At 39.6% G+C, this 26,795-nt stretch overlaps 1 protein-coding gene across 1 annotated transcript in view; it reads right to left on the bottom strand.

Moving 5' to 3' along the window:
* The window catches only part of LOC128912368 (collagen alpha-1(XXVIII) chain-like), a 34,100-nt gene extending 17,321 nt beyond the window's left edge, over positions 1-16,779 (bottom strand). The window contains exons 1-16 of the mRNA XM_054208140.1: positions 16,623-16,779; positions 15,257-15,825; positions 13,549-13,569; positions 12,004-12,063; positions 10,710-10,763; positions 10,362-10,406; positions 9,516-9,542; positions 9,183-9,227; positions 8,502-8,546; positions 7,776-7,829; positions 6,433-6,501; positions 5,678-5,746; positions 3,700-3,768; positions 1,526-1,594; positions 1,048-1,116; positions 888-956 (exon numbers count right to left, since the gene is read on the bottom strand). Of these exons, the coding sequence (XP_054064115.1) occupies positions 888-956; positions 1,048-1,116; positions 1,526-1,594; positions 3,700-3,768; positions 5,678-5,746; positions 6,433-6,501; positions 7,776-7,829; positions 8,502-8,546; positions 9,183-9,227; positions 9,516-9,542; positions 10,362-10,406; positions 10,710-10,763; positions 12,004-12,063; positions 13,549-13,569; positions 15,257-15,825; positions 16,623-16,779 (1,491 nt within the window). The remainder of the gene's footprint in view (positions 1-887; positions 957-1,047; positions 1,117-1,525; positions 1,595-3,699; positions 3,769-5,677; positions 5,747-6,432; positions 6,502-7,775; positions 7,830-8,501; positions 8,547-9,182; positions 9,228-9,515; positions 9,543-10,361; positions 10,407-10,709; positions 10,764-12,003; positions 12,064-13,548; positions 13,570-15,256; positions 15,826-16,622) is intronic.
* Positions 16,780-26,795: the final 10,016 nt, after the last annotated feature.

Below are 26,795 nucleotides of genomic sequence, written 5' to 3'. Positions count from 1 at the left end.
ATTCACCCTTCTCTTTCTTTTTATCATTGGTAAAGCATATCCCTGCACAATCACTCAAAATGTAAGAGGTGATCTCTGATGCTGCAAAATTCTTTACCTGGCATGGACCCTTGACCCACTTACACCTTTAGTTCCTTTATACTATTCTCTAATAGTCTTCAGTCATTCAGAACTTTATCTATCATCTCTTTCAGAAAATCACTTTAAATCTCCATTCTAAACACTTCAAGGGTGGTGTCTTTCATTAACAGTTCTGTGTTTTGAGAATCAGTCAATGCTAAATTATTCTGACAGTTTTCCTTCAACAAAGGTAATCTTCATTTTACCTTAGATGATTCTTAACTGCTAGATACAGTAAATACACTAAGGTGAGACAACAGGCAGCAGAAGTAACAAGGAAGGCAGCCAATCTGTAAGGTATGTATATATTTTTCTGGAATGGAAACAGTACAGTGAGGTTAAAAGACGATATTGAAATTTCGGTGGTGTTCTGTGTTAAGTGCAACTGCTTTCTGGAATTGCTGTACTGCACCTGCACCTGTTACGATGAAACTGCAAGTTCAAGGCAGACAACCCTTCCCATGGAAACCTATCAGACCAAGTGCAGTTCACTGACTGACACATAGTACCTCAAAGGTTCTGTGCTGAGCCAAGCCAAAACCTAAATAGATAGCTATGGCATTGGTTTGTCAAGGCTTTCCAGTGGAGTAGGATCTGCTCTACAGTTTAATAATATTAATTAAGAAAATAATTTCCTGCAGCTGTGTCAATACTTAGATTGGTGTTCAGCACTTCAACAAGCGTAAGAATAGAGACAGACATTTCTTAATCAGGAAACATAACAGTAAAAACAGAACAGTAGCTTTTACTTCAGAAATTTTCCTAACCTTTTGTCCAGGTAGTCCCTGTCCTGGTAGCCCTCTAGCGCCAGGTGGTCCTTTTGGGCCCTCCACTCCCTGAAAAGATCGGTTAAGTAATTATCAGAAATAAAATATTCTCTCTTACTACACATCTAAGTGTGGGGTGAGGGGGAAGCGAAAACTGCACCTTCTCTCCTTGAATTCCAATTCCAGGTAATCCAATTGGCCCAGGTAAACCAGGAGGGCCGAATTCACCCTGGCAAACAACGTACAATTGCTTAGTTGTGTAAAGGTACAGAAACAATCTGGGATGGCTCCCGTGCTAGTCCATGTTGACTTCCCCTCTCCTGAAGTCAGTGAAGCTGGGGATCTGACCTTTTGTTCAGTTGCAAACAACTGCTAGTTTCTTTTTCCCTTTCTAAATCTTAACCTTCCCACAGCATCAGATGCTTTTTGTAACATTTCCTATTTTAATATGAGGAGATGTTAAAATAGGTTGGGAGAGTTTATTGGGCATAAATCTCTCTACAAAATACTTATTATCCAGGGCCTATTGTGGGTTCCTTGCCTCATTACATCTTTTGTAGTGAATATCAGCTCTGTGTTCCCTGTATTATGTAGATTTATTGGCACTTTTGTTAGTCCCCTGTGTATTTACTGCTCACCTTTTCACCTTTTATGCTGATGCCTGGAAGTCCACGAGGGCCTTTTGGTCCATCAAAACCACGTTCTCCCTACATGAAAAAATAATATGTTGTTAACTGTAGAAACACGCAGCTGATCTCTCTGAAGTTTGCTCTGTCATCATGAAAACCAAAACAAGAAAAAGCAGAAAGTAGCTCCTGAATCTGTTTTCCGGGATACCAAAGGGGTCATCTTTTCAAATGAGCTTGCTCGCAGTTTGAAATTGCTGATGAAAGAGCTGAACAAGCTTCTTTTTATCTTTCTGCCCTCGATTACTTGAGGTCCTGTTGTGCTTCCCCTCAAATCAATGGCAAAGCTACAACTGATTTAAATGAACGAGACTAACTGAAAGCTGAATTCTGCTTATTTACCTCATGGGTTAATCTTAATTAAGTGTAGCAATGAGGATCTGGCTCTCAGTAAGAATTTTGCCAGAATAAATACCAGGCCAAACTGTACTGTTGTAGAAGTCTGTTTGTAAATGTCATCATCTTTAGAAGTGTTTATTTACAAAACAGAGATCTCAGGGAAAATGCAGGTTGCTAATAAGGACACAAATATTGTGCTTTCTTGTACTTCTGTTAAAACATTTAGAGACAGATTGTTAGGTTGTGTAAATTGTCACAGAATCACCCAAGGCAATAAAGTTGTGCCCCAGACAGATCTTTTCTCTCCCTTGTAACCAATTCCATCATTTTAACTTTGACTGAGAAACATCAAGGGGATTTCTGTTTAAAATAGCATACTTCACTCCTGATGCTATAGAACAGTGCCTTCATTTTCCTTTTTACTGAACTGTGAGCTTGCAGTAAAAATGTTCTGAGGAAAGCAACTGTAAAATTTGCTTCAGATTAACAAATCACCTGTTTAAACTGTGTTTAAAACCAGAGAGCTGACATACTTGGCAGCCATTAATAGGATTAGAGATACGAATAGACTCTGTTGATACGTGCTTGGCTCCAGGTCAGACTTGACAGTACAAAGTAGTAAATTTTTTATAGAATCAAGGTTCTGATAACACTGGCAGAATTCCACTTTGATTATTTTATTCTGCCTATCTCAGTTGCTCAATAGTTTTGGTTAGATTATGCATTCTTCTGTACTTGTTCCCACTGTGCATTGTTGCTGTGCTTTACTTAGTAGTTTCCGTGTTTCTTCCCACACGAATTGGTATTTCAGTGGCAATGGAGTGATCTCTAAATGCATTTTCTAAATGATTTTTTTGTTTGTTTTCATGCATGAGATCTGCTAAGGAAATACAAGCCATCAACAATGAGGTTAGATAATTTATATAATTCATCATAAAATATATACTGGATGTTTGAAGATACTATGTTGCTAGCAGCAGTCAAATTTAAACCTAGCTGACTACAATATTGTGCTAAGCAAAAATCCTAAGATTTTTAGAAAATGGACAGTTGGGGCCTGCATATGCTAAACGATTTTTTATTGTTTTCCCAACCAAAATTGCCTCGGTGCCGGCATAAAAATGAGTGAACCATTTAGTTATTTATTTAGCTCTTGTACAAGCTGTGTCACTTTGTCGCTGTAACCAAAGGTCAAAGTGGGAGTTTGTTCGCAGCGGGCAGCGAAAGGAGCTCGCAGTGGGTCCATCCATGTAGGTGCAACTACTGCTGCCATTGCTTCCGCTGGATCTGAAAATTAGTAACAGCAGCTTTCTTTTCCCACAAACTGAATTCAGATTTCTGTTAAAACGCATAAGCTAATGGCTGAGGTATTTAAGAATCTTAGAAGTCCGTCTTTAGTGACAACAAAGATCTCTCTATATAAGGATTTAGAAAAAAGCAACAACAAAAAGCTGCATTTTTCATCTAGGAATCACTTTTATAATAGTTGATTTAAAGTTAGATCCTTGAGGCTGTTTTAAAATTATAATTCTTTCCAGGCTTAGATCTCACAAATCAAGTGTCAGGTGAATTAAATATTGGCTTTACAGGTCCCAAAGGTTAGCTGTACCTAGAAGTCATGTTCGGACCAACTGAATTCTATGAAAACATATCAGGTTAATTGATGCTGAATGTTAATATTAATTTACAAGCCACTTTCTCTGATTCCTCTGTCTGCTATGGACTTGTTTTGGCATGCAATCATTTAATGGTGCTGCTCTGGTCTTAAAACCCTTCGACTGCTGTACCTTTGCTCCTGGAAGCCCATCTCCTGGTGAACCTCTTTCTCCTTGAACACCTTGTGGTCCTTGAGGCCCCTGTTAACATAAGTTTAAAATGGCCTAGAATATGTATTAATCACTCAAATCAACAGCAGCAGGTTCTATGTCATTGTCGGTTTTAAGCATGTCTTTAAATGTTGGTGTAGTTGTAACCTGTTAAAAATAATACAGTAATATGATATTCACAGTGAATAAATGATGAGCATTCTGGCCTGCAGCAATAACAAGGCAGACAGTTTAATTTTCTCATTACTTATGCATCACAGGTTATGTAGCTAAAATTCCTATTCCTTATACTTTTGAAATCTTCACTCCCTAAACTTTAGTTTGGTTTACAAATTTTTACTTATCCTTATTAATGTATCAGTATAATCATGAGAGACAGGGAGAACCAGATTAAAGACCATGCAGAGTCGTACTGAAGAAGATGGAGCTGTAGGGAGATTTGACTGTAATTGGTGAAGAGAATACTAGCATGCCCTTCTCGTTTTGAAAGCAGATCTGATAGGAGCACAAGTAGCAAGTAAGACAACTAAAACCTTTCACTAAATGCAAGTTCAAAACCTGTGCATATTGAGCCAGCTTTACAGTGTTTTCCTGCATCTGTTTTTTTTTCTCAATGTATTCCTTGAGATTACACAATCACAGTAGATTTAGCTCTGCAGCTTAAATATGCTTCTGTTTCTTCTGCATAGAACTTTAGAATTATGCCTAGTTCTTAGCTAAAGATAATTACACTGCATTCAGCTATAAAAAGAAAACTCTTTTGAAGCAAATACACTTTAAAGTAAATTTAAAAACCACCTTTAGTATATTTTTTTAAAATCAAAATCTTTTGTTATACCAGTACAGCTGTCGTGACTAACAAAGATGCACATCACAGGCACCTTTTCCCCCACAAAGTGGCTTTTTTCTTTCTGCTGTTATTGAAGAGACTCAGGAAGCATTACTGCCCCCTTTGACTGACTGTCACCGCTGGCCTTATGAGTAATGCTCTTTTCTTTGGGCTCTTCAATGAGAACTCGCTCCTCTCCAGTAGTGTATTTCCAAGCAGGTTTGAGATCAGTCAGTTCAGTTACCAAACCATCTTTCTGGTTGTGATGGGAGCACCTCTTTTGAAATGATTATTACAAATCTTTCCTTGTCAATGGGGAAAAGCTACTTGTGAAAAAACTGCACAAAATTTCCCTTGTGGTTGCACTAGGGGGTCTTTCATCCAGGTGATGAGAAATGAGTTTGAGTCTGCTGTATTGTAAATAGCTCAGTAAAAAAGTCTGACACTTTGAAAAAAAGCAACCCTAAAATTGGCATACTGATTTTCTGAATCACCACAAATAGGTTGAGTATGCAGCTACCAGGAGGAGGAAGGGAAGGAAAAGATGGAAGAGAGTTCTGAGCCAAACCTACTATAAATTATGAAATTCAGTTTGGTTTTTTTTATTTCCCCCTCTGTTATCTCCAGGAAAGGTAATACTGGTCAAATTGCTACCTGGGACCACTTACGCAATCTGAATGTCTTTATTGAAGTTGTTTAGGTATGACTGTTTCTAATGTTACAGTGGTTGCAATGGAGTCTCTCCCTCAAAGCCGTAATGTTAATATTCTAATGATACTGAAATGCAGTCAACCTCAGTTACCACATGTGGATTTGAATCTATCAGGGGACAAATTTATTTAAATATTTGTGTGGTTTTGCATAAAGTGTTATTTTTCCATAGCTGTTTTGGAGACTAAGAGAATTAGAAAAGTTAAGGAATTGGAAACATTTCCAATTTATTGAGGGAAATGAAAGGCAGACAACCTAGTATGTATGAAAGTAAGAACTAGCGGAAGAAAGAAAAGAGATGGTATCATTTAACACACAAATATCCCCTTTAATAGGGAAGCACTGAGAGTTTTTCCTTTCTGTCCTGCTTCCCTCTCACCAAATAAAAAATAGACATACCATAATTCCCGGCTCACCAACTCCGGGTGGGCCAACAGGGCCTGGTCTTCCTGTCAAACCGGTGTCACCCTTCAAAGAAAGATGTATTTTGAAAATGCCTGATTTAGGTATTCGTATCTGTGCAGCATATAACAACTCATCAGACACTCTGTGCTAGAAATAATTGATGTAGGAGAATACAGGAATGGCAGAGAAAATTTGAGCATCCTCAGAGTCATACAGCATGCAAGGCACCACAGAGACTGAGCTGGTGCAGTTTCCCAGCGTTAGGGGACAGCCTCAATTCTGCATTTGAGAGAAGGCAGTGTTGAATCTAAATGGTGAATTATTCCCATCATATGCTGAATACATTATGTATCACTTATTGATACTTTTCCAAGAAGTCAGTATTTCTATCATAGTGTTTCTGTTTTCTTTATGCCAGTCATCCAAAGCAACAAGTCTGTTTTTCACAGGATAATTTTTGTTTAAGACTACATATGCATTTTTACTGAGCCATATACTGCTTGGATTGAGTTATGTCATGTCAAGCGTAAACACTACTGTAAAAAAATTCCTTTAAAGTACATACTTAAAATGTACTTTTTTTTTCCAAACAGTTTTGATCAACATACAAAATACCTTTCCAGTACCATAAAAACAGCATTTGGGGGCTGGAAGTTTCTCATGTACCAGCAAGTATATTATCTTGGCTGTCTTGATCTTCGTTTTTAGCCTACAGTACACGTACTATAGAAGATGAGAAATGCTTGTACCTTTGGGCCTGGCAGTCCTATTCCAGTCTCTCCAGGCAAGCCAGGTGGCCCAGGGAGACCTCTTTCACCCTTGTCAAAGAATGAAAAAAGAAACAATTCTGCTTATAAATTGGTGTCTAGGGAAATCAGTTTAACTCAGTTTGTAACTTAATTTTTTGTATATCCTGAATTTCAGCCCATTGGAATTGTCTTACAGAGTACTTCATCTGTTTGCCTGTTCAATGCTTCAAAATTCCCTTTATTAAGAATGTCAGTATCTCCTGTACAAAGTGATACCAGATTAAACAAAAGGAAAAATGTTTCGTTTCATGTGGGATATGAGAGTTTTGACACCCGACTGCTCTATGCCTCACTGTTGTCCAGCAGGCACTCTAAATGTGGTGCAAAGGAGATACCAAAATGTCTTTTATAAACTTATTTTCACGTTTTTCTCTACAATAATATCCATTTCAGTAGCTGAAGAACCCATTAGCCTTGGTTGAATTACTCAGTGTAAGTTTTTTCGGAGAAGCAAAGTATAACTGTGGTCTTTCTTAATGAACAGTTCTCATAATTGTCTATAATATGCACTGTTATTTGCATCTTCCATTAAACTACTATGATAAAGATATCAAGTCATCACAGAACCACAGGATGAAATGATCTCCATTGGTATACCTGGAACTTACAATGGGGTAAGTAAGAAGTAAACCCAGCAAATCTTAAGTGTTTAATAAATGTAAATCGTAAGTTTTTTCAAACAAACAAACCAAAAATATATTCTGTTTACAGAGGGGACTGGATCTTGCAGTGAAGCACTGGGTGATTTCTGAGGCCCATCTGCAGAGGGCCCATTGCAAGACTGTGTCCCGAATTGTGCTCTTCCTTGTGACTTTCAGATATCTTCAGCTGAGCATCACTAAACAGCGGGACTGCTAATTTTGAGCTATAGAATTCTTCTTGAGAATGTACCTTTTCAAGAGGAGAGGGTTTTTTGAGATCTCAAACAGAATTCCTGCTTAGCACTTAGGGAAAAAAATAGTTTTAAATTGAAAACTGAAGAAATGCAATGCTACACTGCTGTTAAGTAATATTCTGTGATGCTGCCATATTTTAACTGTGAGAAAAGACTAGAGTGTGATTTGGACCTGAATCCAATATGGACCTGAATCCAATACAAAGAGTAAATGTTCCTTACTTAGGAACTCTGTAGAACACAAAGAATATATGATTTGCTAGCAATGTCACAATAAACTGCATCCCCTACAAGAAGGGCAGGGGTATAAGGATAAAAGCATTATTGTTGTGAGACTGTATTAATACCTTTTAACATTAAGAAAGAGAAGAAATAATGCCGTTCTTGCCTTTGATCCTTGTAGGCCTTCAGGCCCTTGATCTCCAGGTTGTCCTTGTGGACCCTATTAAAACAGGAGTGGTTTTAATGAGATTTTTCAAGCTTTTGGAACAATGGCAGCTTGAAAAACAACCTCTAATTTGCTGTAGTCTGCACGAAAATATGAGTTACAAACATTTTAGAACTGAAGCTTTGCTTTCTGATGTATGTGTAGATTCAGCTATTCAGCTCAGTTGGAGCTGAGTTTGGTAATTGGGGGACAGAATTTGTCTCTCCCTTTATTTGAATACAATTAAAGGTAATCTATAGTCAAGATTTACTGAAACATCTGTGACCGGCTAAGCTTCTTGGCCTTCAGTTCAAGAGTGTTGGGATGAAAAGAGACTAAAGTGTTCCCATGTACTTCTGTGAGACAATGAAATAGTTAAGACACTGAATGGGAAATGAGTGATTTTGTTTTTTATGGAACTATATTTGCTGTCGTCTTGGAGACTGAATGCATTATAAGGATGATTTATTTGTCTAGACTGCTCCTCCAAATTCTTGTTAATTTTGCTGTTTCAGAAGATAGATTTTTTATGTCTTGAACTCAGTGACTCAAAGATTCCATGATGGTTGTGGTACATTTTTTCACAGCTTTGAATACCAGGGAACCAGGTATTGTTGTTTTTCTAAGTTTTTTTCTTTTCTTTTCTTTTCTTTTTTCTTTTCTTTTCTTTTCTTTTTTTTTTTTTACCTGTAGCCCTCTTGTTCCTCTGGGGCCTACTGGACCTTCAGGACCCTGGAAGGCATGTGGAAAAAAAGATACATTTATGAGTATTTAGATTTGGTCAAAAACACTTTTAGATAACTTTTTACTAACGTATCTTATTTAGGTATCTTTACATTAAAATAAAAAAGAAAATCAAGAGAAGCTCAGCAGCCAGCAGGTATTGAATAAATATTTTTAAAAGGGACAGTGGTAATCAGAATACAGAGTAAGAATGAACAGAGTTACTTATCAAGGACTAGTAATGCAGGATTAAACTCTGTTTCATTTAAAATATTGACAGCAATTGTACACCAAATCTTGAAGACTGGCATTAGGAACCGTGATTTCATCTTCACCTCTTGTTCCCTTTGCTTACTACTTCAAACCTTTTGCTTCTGTTAAAGTCGAGTTTTCCCATTGTTGTAAACAGGTTTAGGCTTGGGCCTTAAAAGGAATCGCGTGAAAATATAGAAGGAGCTGAGAAAGTTACTGAAAATAGTATCCTTGCTCACTTAATTTTTTAAAACTGACAGTTGTTAATTTCCCTCAGACTTAGAATTAATATTTGCCTTAAATCTATCATCATGGTTGTTTCTCAGGGAGTTGTAGTTTTTTCTGTATTTTAACTGTGTTTCTTGAAAGCCTAACAACTTTGTGCCTACTTACTCTGTCTCCTTTTATCCCTGGGATTCCACATTCACCTCTTTCACCCTGGAAAGGAGCAGCAATAAATATTTATGAGGTATATTGAGCATATCATCCTTATTCTTTGGATGCTTTAGTTGCAAACCTAAATGTTATTCTGTTCATGACATATTATAGCAATTGCGCTGCAAGTTCATTGGAGAAGGGGCACATCTATTAGAGCTTGTGCAGCAGCTGGTAAGATGATGTTGTTGTTCATTACTAGTATTTATAAGAAATATGGCACTATACATAATAAATAATAATAACACCAAATATCTGTATGTAAGCAGAAGTTCTGACTAAAAGTAGTACCTTCTCTCCTTTATATCCAGATTTCCCCTGGGAAAATAAAAAAGCAAAGCAGGTTGTGAGGATATATAACGCAAATGTAAGAATGTGCATATTGACACTATTGACGTTCAACTCTCTAGAAAAGCCGCATTTCAGGTTATAATGAACAATTAAGTAGAAAAGGTGATGTCTGATAAACGTGGTAGTATGACTCTAAATCCTGTCATGATAGATGCTGTTGTTATGTGTGAAGAAATCTTATGGAAGTGTCATTTTAGACTGTGATTTTGATGATGTAAAAGCAGATCAACTAGAGTTCGTATTTCCATCTTAGTAAGAAACATAGTAAAATAAGAAAGCCAGAAAAAAGTCACTAATTAAAAAGGAATAAATAAGAAATAATGAATAAATAAGAAAAAATAAAGTAGAGTGATTCATACGTGAATGAATTCAGAGTTAGGCACTAAGAGGCTGGTCCTACAGTTAAGTCCTATATGTATTTCGTTCATCTTTTTCATTGCTATTACATACTGGATCTTTTATTTGCCAAATGAATTTAAACTGACCCATAAAGATGCAGAGTGTCAATTTCTGCAATGTTCTTAGATTATCATAGCAGAGCTTTTCATGCTTTTTAGGAGGGCCTATGTATTATTAGAGAGTATTTTCTACATCACTCTTATAAGAAGGAATTAATCCCTTTGTTTAAGCAATGGTAATGTTTTCCGATTTTAGTGTTAATGAATCATTAGCTGGTAAACCAGAATTTAAAGTTGCTATTATAATTGGGGAAAAAAAAAAAGGTGGTGTTTTGCCTTGAAGGAACACTGCTTACTGGAGAAGAAGGGGAAAAAAATCTTTTTTTACCTCTATTCCATCTCGTCCTGGGATTCCATTAAGACCTGGCTCCCCCTATGAATAATCCAATATCAAGATCAGTGAAATCAGGATAAGATAGTATTGTCCTTATTATCTGAGTAGATATCCCAATGCAATACAGGAAGCATACCAGCTCTTTCTTTTTATACTCTTCATGTTTTTTTATGTTAGATATAAGATTTTAATTTGTAAAGAATATTAGTCTTTACTACAGCAAAAGGGTGTAGATGAAGTTTAAGAAATTTCCAGGTGGAAAGTACATGGGTACTATTGGAATAGTCTTTCCATATTAATGAAGTACCAAATCTGTCTTCTAAATCTGAAAAATCACATCACCTTTGCTCCTTTCAGGCCTGGAGCTCCATCGTCCCCAGTGCGACCCTTTTTACCCTGAAAACAAGAAAATAAAATTCTTATAATATATGTTAGTCAAGTAATTTTATTTTATAAAATATACACTTTTGTGGGTTTTTGGGGGGTTTGTGTTTTGTTTTGGTGATTTTTTTTTAAATGTATTTAGGATATTTGCTTCCTATAGATTTGTTTTAAAAAAAGTTTGCGTTTACCATAACCTTGAAATTAAATTTTTGGGAGCAGCAGGACCAACTCGATAGGCAGCCTTTTTTCTCTTTTGTCTTTGTTGTAAACAAAACCTGTTGAGGTCTCCTCTGAAGAAGAGAGGTGATCAGATGTTTTTATAACTCCCCAGCTTGCCAAGTGGTTGTTTTGGGTTTTTTTGAATGCTTTGTGGTGTATGCTTTTGTTTAAGAGGTACTTGCGCTCTCCAGGTAAAGGCATTCAATAATAACCCAAACTAAACTTCTGTTTGCACACAAGAGGCTACATTTTCAATTAAAGTGTGCAGTACTGTGCAGGATAAAACTGGTGTGTATTTCTGTTTATATATGTACAGGATGTTCAGGTCAAAAGGATGAGGATGGGCAGATCCCTAGGGTTCTGTTTCAAACTCTGATACAGCCCCTTCACCATGAGCAAGGGCTATAAGGTACTATGGTGCTTTAGTTCAATGTTAGGGGTATAATATCAGACCATTCAACTCCCAGAGTGCTTTTTGAAACTTAAACCCTGCAGTTTAGGTCACCAAACCTTGTATGAAGCAATCCCCTAGATTTACTTAAGGGTTCTAGTTGTAAGAGTATTCTGAAAGAAGTCCAGTCTATTTTACAAGTCTCTTGTCTCAGCTGTTGCTAATGTTTCAGCCTCTTGCCTCTCTCTGTTGCTTTCAGAGAGCTTTTCCAATATTAATGTTTGATCTTGAGCTTGTTAGATCCACCTGGTCTGCTTGTCTGATTGTAACAGGTGAATTATTGCTCTATACAGGAAAGTTGCTCTTTCCTGCCTTTTAAATTGTTGTGGCTAAAAGGAAAGCCTCAACAAATCCCACTGTTCATTTTTCAGAGGGGACGTCATGGCATTCTCAGGTCTCTCTGTGCATTTCCTGCTGGTGTGACATTTCTATGCAATGTAACTATGGAGGACTATGTATTGAACCTCGAACTATTGTTGTCTCAGGATTTGGGTTCAAATAATTTCCTAAAAAAATACGAACAATGAAATAAATCTTCACTTATACTGTATATCAGTTATTCGAGCAATGATAGGTACTTACAGCAGGGCCAGGAAGGCCTCTTTCCCCCTTCTCACAGTTACACGTGGCAGCCTGGGGACACTTTGAATGAAAATAGTCCAAATCAGCACATTTCAATAGAAGACATGGAAAACACATGAACATTGCTTTTAAGTTACTGTATGGCTAGTCTGAGTACACCAGTAATGACCAGCAGCCAGTTATATGTACATGTTTTACAGAGATCTTTTAACTGTCAGTTTACCACTCATCAGGAATGTGGTCTCCTACACTCCATCCAAAAATCCCTATCATTCCTACTCTTGAAATTTCAATTATCTCAATAACGGCTTTACCTCCAAACTCTTCACAAGGTTGGTTTATTGGGATGCTGTGTCTATGGTTGTAGATTTGTTTTTATTACTAGTCACTGTAGAGATAGCCAAGAAAACATCTTACGTCTTCTTTCCACTTTACTCGATTATATGTAGGATAGATCATAGTTTAGCTCTAGCTAGATCTATAAACCAAACACGTTATGGATGTATACTTTTATGTAGTTAATGCAATTCATTGTAATAGTTTCTAGTCTTTCTTATAATTCTGTCATCTCTACTGTCATGTGTCCCAGTCAGACATCATTATGGTATGTAGTTATGCAATTTTTAGGATCTTTTTGAAACTTTAAAACCATTCCATAATACAGAATTATTACAGATACTGGCATTATTTTTGCAGGAGGAATAGGCAATGTTGTTTTTATTTTTGGTTTTATTATTTATTAAACCTCCACTCAGCTCAGAGATGTCTAGAAGTGACAGGTTTAAATATCATTCTCATCTGGATATCCCAATTAGTAAGTAACAATATGTTGTCCAAGGATAACATTGACTGTCTTACTATTTCAGGGTTTATTTTGACAGAGAAAAACCAAGATGCTAGTGGAAATCAGTGAAAAATAAACTGCTTTGGCATTTTACTCAACTTTGGCAAACACTCATAATATTTAGCAGTTTCCTTGAGCTGCTCATCAGAACAATCTTTGCCTGAGGTAACTGTACCTTAAGTAGGAATAACATCTTTAAAAGGAAAGGTAACTTTATTCCCCTCAAAATGGCAGCCAGACCTGCCACAGCCCGCAGTCAGGGTGACACAGTATGGACAAACTGGGAAAGTGCAACGGTGAAGCTTTGGTTGAGTTCCTTCCCTTTTTTTTTAAACTCTCTTACACAGGAAGAGCATTAAGGGCTAGAACTGCACCACATTCGGCTCTGTGTCATGTTTTCTTATCCACTGAGTCTGTTGGCTGATGTACCGGGACGTATCAGCAAATTCTTGCTAACCTGAATATTCACACATTGGTCTTTGAACTTTCAAAATAAGGAGGGAGGGTAAATGACATTAGAATAGCAAACTAGAGCTCTGTCCTGCAAATACAAAAGCATGTTTTACTTGAAGGCAAACCCATTAGACTCAATAGTTAACCAACTTACTGAGCTATCAGTTTTCTTGAATTATGTTTCCATATAATTGTAAATGTCTATATTAAGCAGTAGTTCTGTACAGGAAAAAAACCAAACAACTTACTTCTTCCTCAGACAGATCTTTCTGTAAAAACAGATATTCAAAACAAGATTAGAAACTTACAGTCGTAATCCAGCTCCACAGGAAAGACATTGAAATATGTTAAAATAAATGGCTTCAGCAGCTAGTTAATTAAATTATGCAATTAACATATCAACTAATATTAATTAAGCTTTAATTTATTAGAAACATCCTAGCAATCTCTCTATGCTAAAAAAATGACTTAAATACTTTCAATTCCTATTATAGATTGTTGACTGCACAAATCACTGACTCTCCTTGTCCAGCCATAATTTGCTAAAATTACAATGGTAAACAGACCGAAACCAGCAGTTAGCTAGGTGTATGAGAGCAATGCAGCCAGAAACCACACAGTTTCCAAAGTGCTGATAGCAGCAGCTCTCTAGTAGGAGTGAATGATACACACTCTACACTTGAGAAAATCAGAAGCTCTTCTATGCGTACCGTTAGGCACACACAAAATGAGAACAGTAAGAACACCTTAGAAAATATTTGACTTTGACAGTGGTCACATGAAATTATCATCATCGAATTAGCTCTGTTCTTTTTTAGAAAATCTCTGTAGCTGAAACACCCACATACAATGCATTCCTCCCACTTTTCACCACTGATGTAGTCTCTTGAGAGGATATAAATGTGTTGATGAGCAGCAATGCAATACGTATCTGCAAAATTCACATGTATGCAAATATAATTATGCCGAAGCCAGACAGCAGCCGTGCTCTCCAAAGAAGGCACCTGAGGATGGCTGGCTGTTTGGAACAGTAAAATAAAGTGTGTTTAGTCCCTTGAGAGGTGGTTGCTGTGATGCAGAAAGCAATGGTAATACCAGAGAAGATGGAAGGGGGATATGCAGGGAAACCAACGCAGAGTGGCAGGCTGTAGAAGGGAAGGACAGACAGACAGACAGGACGGCCAGTTTATGTACACGCTCTAGGCCTGTATGAGATCACTTAAGTGTCACTTTCACTGCAGAATTCTCCTGGTTGTTACTCATATTCCTATTCTATATCTCTGTGCATGCTTAGATCAGGACTTCATCTACAGCCTGCGTCACCAGATCTATAGGCTAGAGGATGGCTCTATTCTCCATGCTTGGCAGGGAATGGTTTTTGTAAATTAATTTTACATGCAGAAAAGAGGCATCCAAGCAAAACTCCAAGTGCAATTTACAGATTTCCTCTTGATTATGTGGTAGGTTTTTCATGGAAGTTTAAAGATGTCTATGGCCAAGTTCAAATTTTATCTAAATTGACATATCTCCATTAAGGTCTACAAATTTATTTTCACTTCTGCAAGAGCTGCATCTTTTTTGGTACAAAAGGCAATGTCACATTCCTACTTGCTACAGAAGAAATGTCAAAAAATGGTTGGTTGTTTTTTTTTTTTTTAAGAAAGGAAGTTTAAAATATCTTTCTTAGGAGGAAAAACAGAGATAAAAATAACTTCACAACAGGTCTCTTTACGTCTAATTCAGTTTCCAACTTCAAATATTTTGGCTGGCAAGATCTGAATGGTGGGGAGAGAAAGGAAACCTGTACTTTGGCACAGTGGTCTTATTAATAAGTGGCTCGCTTTAACATGTAAAAAATAGAGGTTTCTGCAATAGCATAAGCATTCAAACTATTGGAAATAAGACCATTTTTTACGTATGTTCCTATAACTATTTCAAATTCTTTCTCATACATACCAGTTCTTTGAGAACCTTCTCCACAGTTTCTTTCTCCTGAAGGTTGAAAACGAACCTGGATGCTGGGACGCTGGCCAGGAGCCGGAGCTTGGCAGCATTGCTAACCTCCTCAGCCACTCTGGTCATTCCCATTGTGAAAAATACAATTCCTTGGTGTTTAGCATCAGCTGTAGCTGCAAAAATATCTGGGTTTCTTGGGTGGTCCACTCCATCAGTGAAGAGCACGGCTACTTTCACGCTACCCGGAGTCCCTTCAGTCATGTAGAGTTGTGTAAGGTTAGTTATAGCATAAGTCGTGTAGGTACCATGACCTATGTAGGTGATAGGAGCAATGTGGGATTTGAATGCTTCAGGACCTTTCCAGTCATGGAATCTTTGCTCTATGAAAACAGTGCTGCTGTACTGAAGTAAGGCCATTCTCCAGCTAAGGGGACGTCCAGAACTAACCTGCAGACTTTTCATTCTGTCTACTGTTTCCAGTACAAATTTTTTCTGCTGTTGATGATTATAGTCCTTAGCACTTTCAGAGCTGTCCAGTAAAAAAGCAATTTCCAGAATGCAGTCTTCATCTAGAATAAATAGGTAGGTAGGTGAGTGGAGTGATTTCATACTAAATCTCATTCTACCCTTAACCCTTAGGTGTATTTTAGGCTTCAAAAGTGGGAGTGCAATTATGGAAATTTTTGAAAACATCTGTGATCGCGAGTGTGAGACCCTCATGAAGATAAAGCACATAGAGGCTGAGGAATTTGCTCCAGAAGAGATGCCCCACAGAATAAGAAACTGAAGGTGAGGTGATGTCATGTGGTATGAAATGAGGAATGTTGTTGTGTTTTTATACATTCATTCTGTCCTGTTGCCTGGTATTTCACTGACTGTCCTACCAGGATGAGGAATGGGAAAGTGGAAGTCATCTACAGGAAAAATGAGTCTTACTGAATAAGACACTGGAATGTGATTTGACAGAACTAGATTTTGTCCCTAGTACTGACACTCACATCCAGTGACATTAAATTTTCCAAAAGCAGGATCTGCAGAGTACTAATTTTCTGAACTACTGATGATGTTACTTCTATAAAAATACTGTTATACGGGCTATTATTCTTGTAGTGACAGTAACAGGCTATCAGCTATATCATAAAAAAGACCAGAAGTAATCTCCTTTTCTGAAATACACAAAAGGGGAGGGAAAAGATGGGAGTAAAAAGATAAAAGTGCAAAAATAAGGCATGTGAAAATCTAGGATGAGGCAAGCCTGGCTGATTATAAACAATATCTTAGACAGCAAGTTAGCCATGTAGTCTAGAATCCAAATAAATGAATCAGGGAAAAAAACCCACACTGATTTTAAAATGACAATATTCACCTTGATCACTTGGGCTGGGATATTTTTCTACAGCATTTGACAGACTGTGTTTAGGTTTTGGTCTTCTCAATCCATATCTTTTTTGTTCCCTGGGATTTTCTGCTAAAAACTCATGGTGTTCAAGTATCCACAAAAGCCACCAGAATCTGAATAACATCATTTTTTTGTTTTCTGTTTCCTAAATGACACAAATAATAATACAGAAGTACAGCAGTAAAAGGACAATAAAACATTCCATTTTGCTTCAACAGGTTGCTTAGCAGGCTGTATTTTAAAATATAGTCCCTAAAAGCGAGCTGATTTTAATTTTTTTGTGTGTAAGATCTTCTCCAAAGCATATAATAAATAATAAACAATAAACAGAGACATACGGGAGTGATTTGGAAGCATAGTGCATATAGTTCTAGCACGTGACAAACTTGAGACAGACATTTTACAAACATATTTCAGTTCTCTCTCACTGCCTGGTAGTGTTTGTACAACCAGCACTTCTCAGAAACCTTAACCTTGGCTATACCCATGTGAATGCAGCGTGAATCCCAAGCGTAATTCGCAGGGGTATTTTTTTTAAACCTGCTTTTTCCAGGGCTGGCATGGAGAGAAGGAGGTATGGAGGCAGACCTGAGTTTTCCCTGTTCTCTTTACTTAAGAACGGAGGGTGGTGCATACTTCTCCTTGCTATCACAGCCCCCCTGTCCTCAGCAGTCCTGCAGAGAAACAGCCATAGCCTGTCCAGGCGTGAACGTACATGCCGTGCAACCCTGGGGACACGAAGGCCCATAGTGCTAAGCCCAGGCTCAATGGCTGCTGATTGATAAGATTTTTTCCTTCCGCAGGGACTGGAGCTGTTTGTCCTGGGCTCACAGGCACCCCTGAAAGCTCACAGGCTGCTCAGGGACTGACAAATGTGTCCTGCCCCACTTCGGTTTCATTGTCATCTCCCTGCAAGCTCTCCCCAGGTAGGCACCATGCATAGCTAAAGGGCAGCTCAGTGGCGAGAATGAACCTGCCAGGACTGAGCATCTCACAGAAGTCCCTAACACAGCCACGTCTGCAGGGTTTCTCAACTCCTGCTAGTTTAGGGCAGGAATTCTGGTGTCCACAGACACAGAGAGAACAGGGGGTCCTTACCTTGATGCTCCTAAGCAGAGGCTTTGCAGAGATGTGGGATGCTGCCCTAGGCTCGCTGTCAGCTGCGTTGTCCTCCCTGTGCTGGATGCTCTGTGGGGAAAGGAGGGAGAATTGGGCTGCAAGCTCCTGTAAGAATCGGTGTCATGTGTCAGGAGGGGCCAGCAGACAGAGGCAAGGGGAGATGGGAAGAACGGCAATCCTGGCTCTCCCTTCTCAGCACCCGCCCACTCCTCTCCTCCTCCCCAGGCTATGCACATGCATGTTAGATTTAGTCCCCAACAGCCATTTCCACACCTAAATCCTCATCTGTGCTTGCACATGTATGAATAGGACTGTTCTCACCACAACACACTTCCCCACACACCAGCCCAGTTGTGTTCACTCTCTTCTCCTGTCACTACCACACACCGTTCACTCCCCTACTTCTGCACATCTCTCATGCTTTGGCAAGGCACCTTTTGGTACTGGGCTTAGAATCATAGAATCTTCATGGTTGGAAAGGACCATTGAGATCATCAAGTCCAACCATACACACACAAAAAAAAACCCCTACAATCTCTGTCACTAGAGCATGCCCTGAAGTGCCAAATCTAGATGTTTCTTAAACACCTCTAGGGATGGTGACTCAACCACCTCCCTGGGCAGGCTGTTCCAGTGCCTGACCACTCTTTCAGTAAAGTAATTCTTCCTAATATCTAATCTAAACCTTTCCTGCCGCAACTTCAGACCATTTCCTCTGGTCCTGTCATTATTCACTTGGGACAAGAGGCCAACACCCACCTCTCTCCAACCTCCTTTCTGGTAGTTGTAGAGGGCAATGAGGTCTCCCCTCAGCCTCCTCTTCTCCAAGCTAAACCTGCCCAGCTCCCTCAGCCTCTCCTCATATGACTTGGTCTCCAGACCCCTCACCAGCCTCGTAGCTCTCCTCTGGACACGCTCCAGCACTTCAGTGTCCCTCTTGTACAGCGGGGCCCAGAACTGAAAACAGTACTCGAGGTGAGGCCTCACCAGTGCTGAGTACAGAGGCACGATCACTTCCCTACTCCTGCTGGCCACGCTGTTCCTGATACAAGCCAGAATGCTGTTGGCCTTCTTGGCCACCTGGGCACACTGCTGGCTCATGTTAAGCTGGCCGTCCACCAGCACCTCCAGGTCCTTTTCTGCTGGGCAGCTTTCCAGCCACTCTTCCCCAACCTGTAGCGTTGCTTGGGGTTGTTGTGACTGAAATGCAGGACCCGGCATTTGGCCTTATTAAACCTCATACAGTTGGCCTTGGCCCATCGATCCAGCCTGTCCAGGTCCCTCTGTAGAGCCTTCCTACACTCAAGCAGATCAACACTCCCACCTAGTTTGGTGTCATCTGCAAACTTACTGAGGGTGCACTCAATCCCCTCATCCAGATCATTGATAAAGGTATTAAACAAAACTGGCCCCAAAACTGAGCCCTAAGGGACGCCACTGGTGACCGGCTGCCAAGAGGACTTCACCCCATTAATCACAACTCTCTGGGCATGGCCATCCAGCCAGTTTTTAACCCAGCAAAGAGTACACTTGTCTATGCCATGATTCACCAGCTTCTCCAGGAGAATGCTGTGGGAGATGGTGTCAAAGGCCTTACCAAAGTCCAGATAGACAAAGTCCACAGCCTTCCCCGCATCCAGAAGGCAGGTCACATGGTCATAGAAAGAGATCAGGTTGGTTAAGGAGGACCTCCCTTTCCTAAACCCATGCTGGCTTGCTGTGATCCCTTGGCTGCCCTGCACTTGCTGTGAGAGCTCACTCAAGATGATCCTCTCCATGATCTTTCCTGGTATCGAGGTCAGGCTGACAGGCCTGTAGTCCCCCAGATCCTCCTTCCGACCCTTCTTGTAGATGGGCGTCACATTAGCCACCCTCCAGTCATCTGGTACCTCCCCTGTTGACGAAGATTGTTGATAAATGATGGAGAGAGGCTTGGTGAGCTCTCCCACCAGCTCCCTGAGTACTCTTGGGTGAATCCCATCCGGCCCCATAGACTTATGTGTGTCTAGGTGTAGAAGCAGATCATTGACTACTTCCTCCTGGATTATGGGTGGGTTGTTCTGCTCTTCATCTTCCAGCTCAGGAGGCTGAACACCCTGGGGATAGCTGGTCTGACTATCGAAGACGGAGGCAAAGAAGGCATTAAGTATCTCAGCCTTCTCCTCGTCCCTGGTTGCAACTTTCCCCCCGGCATCCAGTAAGGGATGGAGATTCTCCCTGGCTCTCTTTTTATTGATGTATTTATAAAAACTTTTTTTGTTAGTGGCCAAGTTGAGCTCCAGCTGGGCTTTTACCTTCCTCATTTTCTCTCTGTATAACCTAATGAGATCTCTGTACTCCTCCTGAGTTGCCTGTCCCTTCTTCCAAAGGTGGTAAACCCTCCTTTTATTCCTAAGTCCCATCAAAAGTTCCTTATTCATCCAGACTGGCCATTTTCCCTGCCCTTTAGACTTGCGACACTTGGGGACAGCCTGCTCCTGCGCCTTTAAGATTTCCTTCTTGAAGAGCGTCCAGCCTTCCTGGACCCCTTTGCCCTTCAGGACTATCTCCCCAGGGACTCTCTTAACCAGTGTTCTGAACAAGCCAAAGTACACCCTCTGGAAGTCCAAGGTGGAGGTTTTGCTAACCCCCCTCCTTACACCGCTACGTATTGAAAACTTGACCATTTCATGATCACTAAACCCAAGATGACCTTCAACCACCACACCTCCCACTAGTCCTTCACTGTTTGTGAACAGTAGGTCTAGCGAGGCACCTCCCCTGGTAGGCTCACCTACCAGTTGTGTCAGGAAGTTATCTTCCATGCACTCGAGGAACCTCCTAGCCTGCCTGCTCTCTGCTGTGTTATATTTCCAGCAGATATCCAGCAGGTTGAAGTCCCCAACCAGAACAAGGGCTGGCGATTGCGAGACTTTAGCCAGCCGCTTATAGAATACTTTATCTGTCTCCTCATCCTGGTTGGGTGGTCTATAGCATACTCCCAGCACAAGATCTCCCGTATTTGCCTTCCCCTTCATCCTTACCCATAAACACTCGACTTTATCATCACTGAAATCTAGCTCTATACAATCAAAACATTCCCTAATGTACAGAGACACACCCCTGCCTCTCCTTCCTTGCCTATCCCTTCTGAAGAGCTTATAGCCATTCAACACAGCATTCCAGTCATGACAGTCATCCCACCACATTTCCGTGATGGCAACTACATCATAGTTGTCCTGCTGCACAATGGCTTCCAGCTCATCCCGTTTGTTGCCCATGCTACGTGCATTCGTGTAGATGCACTTGAGCTGGGCTACGGATTTCACCCCCATCATTGGCCCTTTATCCCCAGGCTCATTACTAGTGGGCCTGGTTTTATCCCCTTCCCCCTTCGTTTCTAGTTTAAAGCCCTGTCCATGAGCCTTGCTAACTCTTGGCCTAGTACCCTTTTCATCGTACTTTCAACATCATCATAGCCGTCCGTGTCTGTAGGATCCCTTTCAGACCTAAATGGGTGTCCTTATAAAGAAGAATTCCTATTACCGCTGTAGTAGAAAGATATTTACTGTCCCACGGACAGGGCCAACTGACATTTCAGTTGCTGGTGAGATTGCCCAGCATGAGGAGGTAAAAAAATATAGACCAGTCCAAAAGTCATACAGTTTCTGCAGGCTTGTCTGTCACACCTACCCTTTCAAAGACTGTAATAGAGAACAAGCCCTGACACATAGTATGATGCCCTTGAAACCTAGACTAGGTGGCTGTGGATCCTGAAGGCTCTTCTACCAGTGATTGCAGCTTGTCACCTAATTCAAGTATCCTCAGAAAGCTTTTGCATTACAAATGAACATATTAAACAAGTAGCTCTTTTTCCACAGAAATATATACCTTTTTTAATTTTTTTTTTCCTGTGGACCCATCATTTTCCACCTACATGCACACAAAGAGGAGCCAATGCTAACTGCTGTTCTTTCCATCTTAAATGTCCACCAGCTCAGTCCCCTTATGACAGTCACAGACAAGGAGGCTGAGGGGACTTTGGGGAAAGGATGTAGCTTTGGCTCCAAATTAAAGAGGCTGGAGGGGCTGGTAGGACAACATAGCTGGATGCTGATGCCATTTGCTATGGTTCTAACCCTGTTTTCTATTTTCCATCTTTACCAGTGATTAGTGCTAAATTGGTGAACTAGGACAGCTGAAGTGCAACTCTATGTATTGTATGGCTGCTCATCCTTACCTAAGCTGAAACTAGCTCAGATACAGCTATTTGCGCTACAGTTACAGCTAAGAAAAAAATCTTCTTTCAAGGCTGTAAAGAATTGATGCTTATTTCTCTTCAGCCACTTTTATTTTTTCATGCTTACACTGACAAACTTAGATTTTGATTAAGGCAAGGAATGAAAAGGCAATTTTTTGCCCTCTAGGGAACACAAATAATATGGTGTTTAACTGAAATAGATATAATAAATCTCACATAGCCCCTAAATCTTGCTGAGAAAAAAATCTAATTCTAACAAGAAAAAGCATGTAAACTATGGTTAGGATTGTGGGCGTCCCATAAGCAAAACATTGTCATTCTTTCATTTTCACTGCTAATTCCTACCTTAAAACATAGCTGGCAAATAATTTCTTAATTAAGTATAACTATTCTGCTTGTATGTTTGGTAGCAAGTTCTTGGCTTCAGGATATTACCTTTTATTAATGAATGATGTTTACCCCCAGGACAAATTTCTCTTTTTTTTTTTGGCCAGGTGCAGCTTTAAAAGCTTAGTGGGGCCTCCACATTTTTATAGCTCTTTGCATGGGATGCATGGTATTATTCTGTCCAGAATTCCAGGTATGTGACATACCATACAGTATACACTTCTAGACTTGCAGTCTTCTGAAGTTGAGTTGTTCTCAATACCTGCACAGTTCTTATGGTGACAGTTTATCAAAACCTAAATGATACCAATGTAAAATATGTATGCATTGATGCAGCTAACGCTTAAAAATAAAAATTAACAACAAGCTTTCTTGCCTCATTTACTACAAACTTCACCAAGTGCTTATTTAACATTTTAATGTCATTACACTGTATGTATTCTTTAAATAGAATAAGTGTCCTAGAAGCTATGATTAGGGACGTTCATGCTGTCATTTAAATGTTAGAAATTTACGGCTAGAATTGAATTCAATTTTTTTTTTTTAAGAAATAAAAATGTTTCATGTTTTATTAAGGAATCTAGCCATTGGATGCTTCAGCACACAATTAATTACATTTCTGTTCACCTACTATTTAAACATTTTTAAGTATCTTTGACTTCTCTGGGAGTTGACACTACAGACTTGCATACTTAGTTGACTTAAGTTGTGCCCAGCTACTCTGGCTCATGTATGCTCCCAACATGAGAGTAGCTGGCATTAAGATTGGTAATCTTTGCAGGAGTCAAAGATTGAAATTAATATAAAGGCTATGTTACTATTGCACCAACTGAAGCTGAAGTCACAAATTTTGCTGCATATCCAGGTCTTTGGATTTTTTCCATCACTGTTTGAGTTCTCAGCTGTCTGATCTCAGTATTTCAACCTGAGAAATTAGGCCTAACATTTTTTTTCAAAGAATAAAGGGGTATATGAGAGCTCTTTAAAACCACAGCTAAATAGTCTATACTCAATTAAAGAAAATTCCTCATCATTTTAGAACCAGGAGGAGAGATATCACGACGAAAGATACACTCTTTCTGCAAGCAAGTGTGCTTAAGCACTATTAAGAAGGGAAACCAAAGTGATATTACACCCCTTTGCGTAGGTGGAGACAGCTTCAGAGCTACATCAGGTTGCAAGGCCATTTTGAAGGGACTCTGAATGAAGAATTGGGGCTTCGAGATGCCAGTTGCTGTGATGTAGCATGACCTCTTGTGTCAGCAAGAGCCCTCACTGTCACTTCCCAACGGGCAGAAGTAGCAGCAAGCCTGACTGTTTCAAACTTCCTTCCTGGTGCTCTTTTTCATCTGTCCCTCCCCTCTGTCTGTGGATACCTCTCTTACAGCCTGATCTGGCTTGACTGTGACCACTTCATCCATTGGTTAGCAAAATTCAGTACATTAGTGAGAAGCCTTGAGTAATTTCTGTTAAACTGGATTAACTAATTTCTTCTAGCATGGTATCTTTTTGCTAGAATGTGACAGAGCCCTGACTAGTCCTTCTTCAGCTGTCCAACAAGCCTGTGACAGACTTGGAGATGGAGTTATCACAAGCCAGCATAGCTGGCAAAATACCACCTGAATATTTCTATATGCTAAAGGAATACTCAACCACCAGGGAGGCCAGGTTTTGGGAGCAGCATGAAGCAGACAGAACACGCTTCCGATTTTCCCCTGCTCTGATGGTAATTTTTTTTGTCCCGAAGAGTTTGACATGATGCTTCTGAAATCTGTTCCCATTTTTTTGCCACCTCAATGCGAATAATCCACATATCTTGTCTGCTGTGAACTGTTAAAAATATGCACATTTCACACAATCTTCTTCTTGTGTTTCATGGCCTCAAGATAGTCTTGACCATTTAACCTGACTGCATCATGCTGTAATGGTATTTCGAGAGTATTTATTTCATTATACTATACATGTCAGTACATGACCAAAGTGCCCAGAAGAAACAAAAACCTACCTGACTTGAACTTGTAAAATAATAATGAAAGCACACCATTTACAATATTTTGAATCTTTGTTATTAAAGAGTAATGTTATAAAGACTGTGGTTCACAGGCCTGTAAATTGTATCATGTGTGTGAATTTTGGGAAAAACAGTTCAAAAGTTTAAATACTCAAAGAAATTGAACAAGAAAATTTAAAAATTAAAAACTTCAGTGGAGATTGTGTCTGAAGAAGGATAAAATACAAACCTGTATTTTACCTTTTGGCTGCAAAATGTGTTTTAGTGAATTTGACAGCTCAGGATTGAGGCTGAATAGTTAGCTGAGTACGGTAAATCTTGGCAAATTGACTTCTATTTGCCAACTGTTGTGGCTGCAGTTTAAAAATGTTTTTAATGTGGACCTATATTCTGTGACAAAACCTGATTGTTCTATATGAAAAATGATCTTTTAATGGCACAGCCTTATAAAAGGCTGTAATGAAATCTTGGCGTATGTGAAGGTAGTGGCAGAACTATTGATTCCAGTGAAGCCAGGATTTTGTCTTTCCTTTTTGGTACGAATCTTGAGCATGTAGTCTGAAAAAGCTGATAAAAGCAAATCAGCTTCATTGTGTTTTCATCTCAACTCACTGTCACGGAAAATGCAGTAAGCAAGGTCTTTGACGGCAAAGAGTTACTCTCTGTGTAGCTCCCAACAGATTTTAATGATTCTTTTGGACTGGAGTGGTAAACATGGTCTTCTTTTTTTGCAGCTGGTATGAGCCTGGCTCTCCATTTCCCCCTTTTTAAATATTGCTCTTCTGCAACATTTTGCGTTAGGTGCAGCGAGAAAACTTAAACTCTTAACAAGGCATAGAAGGAAGGAGGCTGTCTTCAGTACTTTCCCATTTTATCTGTGTACAATACAGCCAAAAGCTCACGCCGAGCATTTTGGTGGTAAGTAAATTCTCATAATCTGTCTGTGTGTAATATCAATATATTAGCTTTTGTTTTGAAGATATTTGCTTATTTCTACTTTTATTCTAATACTTCTCCTTTCATTTTTAGTTTCCCTCACTAAGAGATATTTTCCACAGCCTAAATATGTAAACACAATGTATGTGAGTAACAATATTTTCAAAAGTATTTGTAGCATTCAGCCTAACAAGGGAAAAAGCATATAAATAAAAGAGTACAGATACATTTTTAACATACTAAATATTTGACGGAACATTTGATGATATTGAACAATTAACTAGATCAAAAATACTCTTAAAATGAAAACTAAACCAAATCTTAAAGGCTCGATTTGGTGCTGATGAAAATGTACTTAGACAAGTAATTATTTTGAATTTGCTGTTGTATCTCAGTTATTTCTTATTGTAAAGTATATTTTGCACAACTATTTTCTTCCACCTGCCTGATTTTCAATAACTGTAATTAGCAATACAAAAATCTTTTACACTACTCCTTTTTAAATACAGTAATTACATTTTTCAGGCGTGGACGCTCATATATTTTGATGCAGTTGCAGTAAAAAGCAGATGCTTTACTCTCACCTAGCGCATTTAGAGAAGATACTGTCTGATAACTGGAAAAGGAATTACTCTGCTGGAAATATATTTAGCAAGTTAAAGCATGTTGCTATACGTAGGACACTGTATTTTGCAAATGAAAATGACAGGGATTTGGTAGAAAAAGTCAAGTTCCATACAGTTCTAAAGTTGTAATCCTTTTAATATTGGGAATAGATTATGTCTTTCAGAGAGGTGGTTCTCTATAGTGTTATAAAAAGACAAACACTTCTCTTACAATAAGATAAAACGTCAGTATAACTCTAAACTTGCATAATGTCAGAATTTGCATCTTTTGACCTACGCATTTTTTTAAAGTGTTTATAAAAGTATGCATTAAATCTGAGCTCGTGGCAGTAATTGTGCTAGTAAACTAGCTTTCAGAGCCCTTAATGCACTAATAAGCACCTTAACGGTGCGGAGCAGCCTCCCCTGATGCCATGGGTCTGGGGGCTCTATTTCAGCTCAGCCTGGGGCCATCAGTCCTGGCCCTAGTCGTGGTTTGGGATGTTGGCCGCTGGCTGTGTCACAGCCCTGCCTGGACATGCTGTCCTGTGGCTGATGTCCCATCCTGTCCCTACACAGCTGCCTGACACCCTGGGCGGTGGCTGTCCCCCAGCCTGCCTAACTCCCTTGCTGGGGCAGTGGGATGAGCCCTGGCTGAGAGGTCCTGCTCTGCTGTCCTCTTGGGGAGTCCCCGTGCCCCCTGCCCTGGGGGTGCTGCTGGCCATCACAGCTCCTGAGAGAGCTGGTGCCATTATTTACAGCTCAGCACCAAGGCTGGGTGGCATCTGAATGCCAGTGTGTGTCCATAGCTCTTCACAAAACCCTCGGTGAGCCACATGTGA

Source organism: Rissa tridactyla, chromosome 7 (assembly GCF_028500815.1).
Source record: "Rissa tridactyla isolate bRisTri1 chromosome 7, bRisTri1.patW.cur.20221130, whole genome shotgun sequence".
NCBI classification, from domain to species: Eukaryota; Metazoa; Chordata; class Aves; order Charadriiformes; family Laridae; genus Rissa; species Rissa tridactyla.
This window is presented reverse-complemented; position numbering and strand designations above follow the sequence as displayed.